The following is an 8,939-nucleotide window of genomic DNA, read 5'->3' on the forward strand; positions in this document are numbered from 1 at the left end:
TCACTCTGCTCAGAACAGTGTGCAATTTAAAACTTAAGAATTGTTTATTTCTGGAATTTTCCATTTAATATTTGTGGGCACAGTTGACTGCGGGTAGCTGAAACCAAGGACAGGAAAACCATGGATAAGGAGGGGACTGCTGTATGTAGCAAATCTGTGAAAGCTGAACTAGAGTTAGCAAATCTGAAAACATGCTTTACCCTGGCTTTGTTCAGATGTGTTTGGATGTCTTGATGGGCAAATAATTGAAAATAATGCCAATTATCATTAAAAGAATTAATTTGAGTCGTACCTTTTCATTAACTATGTATGTATTTACATAAATATCCTTATTTTCTGTTTATTGTAACTAGTAGATTTAGTGCAGTTTCTATAACATATATACTGATATATTAAATTTCACTAACACAAGTAAGCTAATTCTAAAGATGCCTAGGCATAATTTGATGTGTTTAGGTTCTCAGTTTGCTTATCACTTATGCACAAATGCAAGGCTTTATGATTCCAATAGGGTGCTGTGTTTCCCTGTTGAGCCACCTTTATTTCATGTAATACCCATTGAAGACTTGAGCTTTATTTGACCCATTGTCAATACAACAGGTACCAGAAGTACAGGTTACTCAGTTATTTGGCTTTTACAAATTATGGATTGTTCTTTAAATATCTTGAATTTTCTCTTTTCTAAGCATATATTTTTCTCCCCCCCCCAACCCCTAATCTCTTTCCAGGGCGTGATTGACTACATTTTCTATTCCAAGACTCATATGAACGTGCTTGGTGTCCTGGGGCCTTTAGATCCTCAATGGCTGGTTGAGAACAACATCACTGGGTGTCCACACCCTCACATCCCTTCAGACCACTTCTCACTGTTAACACAACTTGAACTCCACCCTCCACTCCTGCCTCTTGTCAATGGTGTTCACTTGCCTAATCGGAGGTAGTGGAGTACTGCCCCGCAAAGACGGGGATCTGTTGCTATGGACCTGTACAGTTGTAAATCAAAGTATGTAGGAGTGAAGTATGGCCATCCTTAAGCTGCTTCTTCAGGTTTCTTTCATTATGTGTTTGCTATAAGATTTTGTACATTTTTGTGCATATCGGTATCATTTGGCACTAGGGCTGGAACCAAAGTAATATTCTCTTTCCAAATTTTTAATTTAACGTATTTTTAAATTGGACCTTCATAGAGTCAGCATTCATAATTGATAAATCAACATTTCAAGGCCCAACAACAGTGTATTTGTTTTTCCAAGACAAATACTTTCTTTTGAATGGTTTCAAATGAGCCAACCATTTTTGTAAAACGCAATTTTTAAAAACTATAAATACAAGATTTTAAACTGAATGATGGCATGCCTTTCAGGGGAAACTTTCTTGAATTTCTGTTTTCCATTATAACAAACTGATTTTTGGCTCCCCAAGTTATTTGCACATTAACAAAGCACTTAAATTTGCTAGATCTGTACAGAAACTATGATATAGCCTTTAGCCATAATAAGAAAAATTGAGAAATTAAAGATGGTTGCACAATATGCTTTCAAAATCAGGCATTTAACAGCACATGACAGTTTGTTGGGGGAAATGCTGGGTTTTTTTTGTTTTTTTTTTTTTGAGGAATCGCTCTATATTCTCTTCCCCTGTTAGTTAAAACCTTATTAGAAGTATTAATTCTAAGCCTGTCTCTCCAAGTTAATTTATAGGGAAACACTGGGTGATTTTGACTGCCACACATCTTGAAAATAGAATTTGGTATATTTAGGATGCCCACAAAATTAGTGTCCACTATTTTTCATTATCCCCATCTACCCTTTTCTGCTTGATTGTGCTGGAAAAACAGATATTGTATGATCTGTATAGCTTTTGCCCTTATAGTCAAATGTTAAAAAAATAACTGCTGAATGAAAAGTCCCTGGTCAAAGTTTTAGAAGGGGAAGGCTGTACAACATAGTTCATGTGTTTCCCAAAGTAGGTCAAGTGGCTGTTGGTTTTGGCTTGTGGAGGTGACAATGGAAAGAATTTGGGGGAGAGAGAGAACAGGGAGTAGTTGAAAGCCTTGGATCATTTTTCCTGACTCTAGTTGCCAAATGGCCATTATATGCTTTTAATCTTTGTTTCCGTTGTCTGTCAGGGTTGAATTAAGAAGCTACTGGTTTATTCCCAACTGTCGATGCTCTTTAGTTATGTTGGAATCCTTTTTTTGCCCAGGAGGGGCCAGTTGGAAATCTGTGACTCAAGAGGCAGTGAACGTAATACCGTTTTCTGGGGGAAAAATTGGTTGGCTACTTGATGTTAATTATGGCACAGTAACAGGAAAAGGTTGTGTCTGTGTTTTTAAGTTTTTCTTTATTCTGCTTTTTTGCTGCTATAAGAGTTTTCTGAAATTTATATTTTAAACTTTTCATGCACTTTACTGTTTCTAGTCTCAAAATGTGATATTTTTAATAAACAAATTTTCCATTATGTGAATGAAATTTTAAAAGAAAATAGCCTATATTTGTCTCACTAATATATAAAGTACAGGTCAAATTTAAATTATTTAATTAGTTTTAAATACATACAATTTGTCTCCTCTTTCAAACCTGACATCTTAGGCTGTTTTATTAGTCTTAAATGATGCATTTTCTTTGGTCGTTTTATAATAATTTCTCCCATAGTAAATTAATCAGGCTATATAAGATAATGTTTCCTTGGAAAGGTAATTTTAGTGGGACGAGAGTGTGGAATGATGTAATATCATATATGGGATTGCATCAGAAGGGTTCTATAAAGCCTAAACTCCCTTTTAAAAGTGCCTAGTGATAGAGGCGTTGTTTGTCATCTATTATAATTGGAATGTCATTGTAGTTGAATGAAGTTTAATGTAAATAAAATATTATTTTAAAAATGTTAAAGTACCAGAATAAACAAATAAACAAAGAGACAACCCTTAAGATGACAGATTTTCCTCAACGTGCAGGTATCCCTTCTTATATACCTCAAGCATTCAACATCTAGCCATGCAAACTGATTACCTGAAGCATAGTACTGGAAAGTAGAATAGCATGAAAAACTTAATTTTGTGGACATTACCTTTTTTTGTAATCAGCTACTGTATGTTTTATTTTAAATCTTTTGTTTTGGGTGGGTTTTCTGCTCTGGAGGTATATGCACTAACAAAACATTTTCCTCCTTTCATATACGCATGTTAATTAGCAATGTGAGCAATATTTCCTACCATACTTCACTCCCAATATTTTTTGAGATGTTTGTATAAAATGGAATTTAAAGTTCACTTATGATTGTATATGAACCACAGAGGAGCCCATTTATTAATAAAAAACTTTTTTAATAGTTAAATGTAGAGGGAAAAAATAAAAAAAAATTGGGAAACATTGTAAACAGCTTAAGTTTATTTTGTGTATGATCGAGGCACTCTGTTGCAGGAAGGTGTGTAATTGGGTTCTCTCTGCTTCCAAATGCACTCTTTCAAACCATTCATTATCCTGTGTATTTTTAATGTGGTTTTAGTAAATGTTGGTAGTAGCTCTGTTGAAGTTGGTAATTGTGTTATGTTTTGGGTGGCACACACACTTGGGGCATGGTAACCCAGATTTCATGTGCACGGTTCCCCTTGAGCCCACTGCCCAAATTTCACACACCCTTCACCCTTTGTTCCCTTTGTAAAAGGAGTAGTATCTGTTTTGAGCTGCCAATTCAGATGATCAGAAATGCTGCTCTCCTCAGTATTGTCTTGTTAAAACGCATGCCATTTGGAACTTTGGCAGTGAGAAGCCAAAAGGAAGAGGTGAATGACATATGGTATATATTCAATGAAAGTGAAATATTTATGCTCATATACTTTCTAGTTCTCAGAATAAGTTAAATAAGCTTTATGCCAAGGGGCTGCTGCATATTTTATCTGAAGATAAAAGAAAATTTGGGCATTTTTAGATTGTGATAATGTGTTTTTTTTTTTAACTGTTAAATATGATTTCTAGTATTTGTCTAAGAACTGGAGTGTTCTTTAAATTTATTAAAACAGTGTTGTTTGAGGAAGGGAAAACTGCACTGTTTGCCGTTACAGCAGTCATCCAAGTGCATGTCAAGTCACCCACTCTCTCAGGCATCAGTATCCGCCTCATAGCTTTACACATTTTGATGGGGAATATTGCAGCATCCTCAGGACTGACATCTGGGAAAGGCTCAAATCCACTTACTGCTCCTTGCTTGTTGACTTTGTTTTAAAATATTGTGCCTGATGTCAACTTTTAAGCAACAGCACTGCCTAAAAGCAAGCAGAGGACAGAATCCCAGCACCATTCTATAGGCAACTTTTTAGAATTCAGATATAGTAAATCTGTTCAAGATTTATGATGTTTTATGTAAAAAAAAATTTTGTACAACGTAGCTGAATATTTTTGTTTCATTTCTTTGATGTAAGGCGTGTGAACGTTCGTTTGAATATCACGTGTTAAAGTCAGGTATGGCACAATGGGTTCTGAGACCAGCTTTTCCTCCCTCCCATTTGCCTTGTTCCAAGCTCTTTTTTTTCAAATTACTTTTCTGATATTCATAGGCAAATATTTAATTTTACTAATAAGCATCCTGTGTGAATGTCTTAAAGAAGCCACTGTGTTTTAGTGTTGTAGTTTGCAGAAATATAAAGCTTCATTTCTTATTTGTCCCTATTCCTTGGTGTTTTAAAGTTCTATATTAAATCACAGAGAAGCAAGGGAGAAAGTTGAAAGAGATCTAAGGCTCATATCACTTGATTCTGTGATGGGTTATATTAGAATTGAGGATGTGGCACATTAAAACTGGAACATGGGCAAACATATTGTGTTCCATTTTAAAATGGTATCTCCTAAGCATACATTGTTAAATGGGTGAAAAATTGTTTGTATTTGCATTTCCAGGAATTTCTAAAAGTCACTAATGGCATCTGTACTTTCAAATAAAATAGCAAGGAGTAGAGAAAGCACAAGAAAAAATAGGTTAAATGTGTTCTTTGATGGAACCAGAGGTATATCATTCATCATTCTTAATACAAGGCTAGATTTTCTAGCAATAAAAATCGACTGTGTCCCAATACTTACTTATTTGTTTTTAAGGTCTTGTATTCTGAGTTCCTGAGGGATTTTAATAGCTTTGTAAAAGGCACTGACTGATCAGTAGCTTTGGTCTCAGAAAATGTCATCAGTTTCTGATACATTTGGCAGCCATAAGAATATGGTTTTGTAGCAAGCAAAGACCTTTTTGGCACGTTTTCAAAATAGCACTCATATACAGTTATATTTTGACAGAAATGTGAATTCTCACATTTGTGAGGTATTCTCTGTCTCTCCCACCTGCCCTCACCTTTAAAAACAATCACCTTTCTAATGTATAGATTTGTTTAAGCTTTTCCTTCTGAATTGTATCGTGTTTGTAGTACTCTGTGAATTATAGGTAGACAAATTAACTAGGGAAATTAGAATATTTTTCTAAGTCAGGAACTTCAACTATAGTTTTGAATTTGTAGACAGATGAGAACTTTTATACTTGTGGTTGCTTTAGGTGATTTTAATTTTCTAACAGCATCATGATCACCAAATTTGAATTCAAACATAAGTAAATTAGTACATCTTCAACCTGGCATATTTACCAAAGTTGTAATCTGTTTATGAAGAGGATGCCACAGGCATCTTCCATTTTACAGAATGAAATGCAAATCTTTATTGTGTGAGTGTCACCTTAAAGTTTAAGGGTAAAAAGAAAAAAGAAAGCCCACATATTTTTACTTCAGGGTGTTGTGAACAAAATCCACAGAAAGAAAGAAAAAAAGAACACTTCTTTTCAGGAAGGTGGTAGGGGAGAGCATGCATGTTTCTTGTTTTAACCAAATACCTTCTTTATGTAAGTTTCTCTCTTAAATCACAAGTCCTACAGCAAGAAGTATGGAGATACTAGGAAAAGCCAGCTTTATTAACCTAGTTAGTTATTTCTTTTGGCATAAGTTTGTTTGGTTCGACTTGGGTTATTCTTGGAACCAAAGGAAAACAAGCATGTTGAGGTTTTAGTCAACAAACATTATGACATCTAACTAGTGGAATGTTTTTAAGTAAAATAGCTTTCACTTTCAAACCCTATGAAATAAGGACATTTCTGCCTATTAAATGTTAATTTTTTATGGCACATAGCATAAACTCATCATCATACTGAAATTAGCAGTGTGTCATCAGAAATATGAAAAGGGTGTGCACATGCCAAGTGATATGACTCTTTTGGCACAGCATGGTATATTCAGCTTTCAGACACTTTGAGGAGACATAGTTTGGCGCCTATTAGTAGTAGTTTTGTTATAACAATCTCCCTGAATTTAGATGATTTTTGTTTGTATGTCTGTCACTTTTAACTCAAAAACATAAGAGTCATAGTAGCCCTCTCAGAAGTGGTCCTTTCTTGCTCATTTCAGTTTTGTGTTTATTTCTAATTACTAAGGTATGACTGTATTTTCTTTCAAGCTTTCAATGGTTACATGTACCACATTTGTTTAATTGGTTACCTTAACACACAATTGGCTCACCCTTGATATGTCAAACAATTGCTTTGCTTCTTATGAACAGGCTTAGTTTCCTGCTACTTGTTTCAATCTTGATGCAGTAAGTGATGCAGTAGTCTGGGTGTGTATTTATTCCGAAACTGTACTGTCCTTTCTTTGTGCTTAACTTGCTAAAAATATATTTGCTTACCTGTGAAATTCCTGAGCGGTGCTCTGCCAACTTTTGGGGGGGGAGGCGTTTGGATTGCTGTGTTACTGCACACTGGATCTGGAATTGTTCAGTGTTGTGAGTGGCAAATTTCTTAAACACCAGCAGCACTGAGAAGTGCACTATGGGCATTCGTACAGTTGTCCAAATGCAAGCAATTCTTTCATCTAGGAGAAACTGAGGAATAGAATTCATTGGAGTACTTGGAATATTTCGAGGAGGATAAACGTTTCAGCTTTGGTTTTTGTCATCTCTGGAGTTGGGTGGTATGGAGGGAGTTTTTTTTTTTTAAGAGAGAGTGTGAATGTATTTTTTCTCTCTGAAAGGGCCAGGGTGTTGGTTGAATACACCATGGATTAATTTATATCTTATGTTATGATTTCTTTCAACCATAAAACAAGTGCCAACTAATTGTCCATGAGACGATCTATTCTTCCACTCAGTTTAACCATTTGAATGGGGGGGGTTCATTTATTTTCATTACTTGGCGTTAAATTAATAATGCATTAGTTTGCGTACATTTGAGTCATTCTGTGGCCTATAAAGTGTTTTTGTAACTAATTTAATGGTTGGAAAGCAAAGCACATGAGTTTAAAACTGAGCAAGATGTTTTGGTAATTTTTCCCCTGAATACTTGGTAGTTTCTACTGATACTATTCCAAAACAAATTCTACTGTTTTAGAGTGTGTATTTACTTTGCTTTTGTCCTAAGAAAAAGCCAAGCACTAAATCAATTTGTTATTGTGTTCCAATAATCAGTTTAAAATCTAAGATTTTCTTTCTTTTTTTTAAATTAGAAGATTTAATGAAGTGCCATGTAATTATAGCTTACTAGTGTTTAATGTTTAATAGACTGGTTCTGTGGTGTTCTAATCATTTAACACTCTGTCATCCCTGGAGAAAGTGATTCTACTCATATTGAACACATTCTCTCTGACAAAATCACCAGCTGCTTTATTTTTCTATTTATTACAGTTAAACAGTTGATGAGGTCTGAATCTTGACCAAACTGCTCAGCTGAGATGTTTTTCACTATAAACACTGTACAAAATGTGCGTGCAAAAGGACACAGTTGGGTGGTAGTATTTTTTCATTAATGTGAACATTGACTAAACAAAGCAGTCCTGCCTTTTAAATCTTGTGGCAGCTCAGAAGGGAGGTGCTTAAGAACCTTAACTACTATGTCAGATGACAAAATACTTTTTTCCATTTTGGAGATTGGGTACTGCTCACACATGATGTATAGGGCTAAATATATGCTTGTTTCCTTGCACCTGTGTACTTCCCCTTCTCTCCCTCCCTTTCCTTCCCGTGTAGGCAATAAATGGCCATTTTGCAACTGCATACCTTTGTCTTGGTTTTTTACTCTTTAAGTGTGCAGTATAAGAGTCTGCTTTTAGGTCCGTACATCTCTTGGAAAGGGAAGTAGGGGGCCAAGGTAATTCAGGCAAAAAATTACAAATTCATGCTATTTTTTTTTTCTGGTGAAAATTACATTACTATTTAAACAATACTTTGTTTAGAATAGGCTTGGAGATTAGTCATAGTTACGGGACTTGCTTTGGCTGAAGAAATCTGAGCAGAGGGACATGTGACACTTCTCAGTAGGGCTTTAAGAGCCAGTGTGCAATTTGCCATATTCCTTTTTCTTGCCCTGGTGATTATGGAAATGTATATTGAGATTGAACCTTTCATCCTAGATCGTTGAGAACATAGGTGAACAGAGCTCCTGTGCTGTCTTACATAGGACGTGTAATGTGAGAGAGAAGCAATTGCCAAATATCAGTGTCTTAATACAATAAATGTTTGTTATTATGGTGTAATCTAACTCATCCTGACAGATAAACAGCCATCAGACAGATCTGCTGAGTTACCAGTATTGACCAATCTCAATGGGTGGATTTGCCAAGACCTAGAGTAAATTTATTCAACAAACATTCAAGTGTCTACTATGAACAAGGTGTTTTGGAGGACACAAAGATGGACAGGCTCCCCGTCCTCCAAGAATTCACATTCCAAACCCTTTTCTATTTATGACACAGGAGAAAATATTGAAGTGTTTTAGTCAGATTAAAGATATCTTAAATCTCAGAATCTTGGAACGGGGACGGAAAGGGCACACAAGTGAAATAGGAATTCTGAAAACTATGGTTAGGGATATTCAGCTGAAAAATGGTTTTAAGATATAGTGTGATTGGGATCAGATTATTC

General features: G+C 35.3%; 1 protein-coding gene across 3 annotated transcripts in view; it reads left to right on the forward strand.

Moving 5' to 3' along the window:
* Window positions 1-8,072, forward strand: part of CNOT6L (CCR4-NOT transcription complex subunit 6 like) — a 102,997-nt gene extending 94,925 nt beyond the window's left edge. For all 3 annotated transcript variants that reach the window (XM_046656182.1, XM_046656181.1, XM_046656179.1), the window contains exon 12: window positions 729-8,072. In XM_046656182.1, the coding sequence (XP_046512138.1) occupies window positions 729-941 (213 nt within the window). In that variant the 3' untranslated portion in view covers window positions 942-8,072. The remainder of the gene's footprint in view (window positions 1-728) is intronic.
* The last annotated feature ends 867 nt before the right edge of the window (window positions 8,073-8,939 follow it).

The sequence above is a fragment of the Equus quagga genome, chromosome 3 (genome assembly GCF_021613505.1).
Source record: "Equus quagga isolate Etosha38 chromosome 3, UCLA_HA_Equagga_1.0, whole genome shotgun sequence".
In the NCBI taxonomy this organism is placed as follows: domain Eukaryota; kingdom Metazoa; phylum Chordata; class Mammalia; order Perissodactyla; family Equidae; genus Equus; species Equus quagga.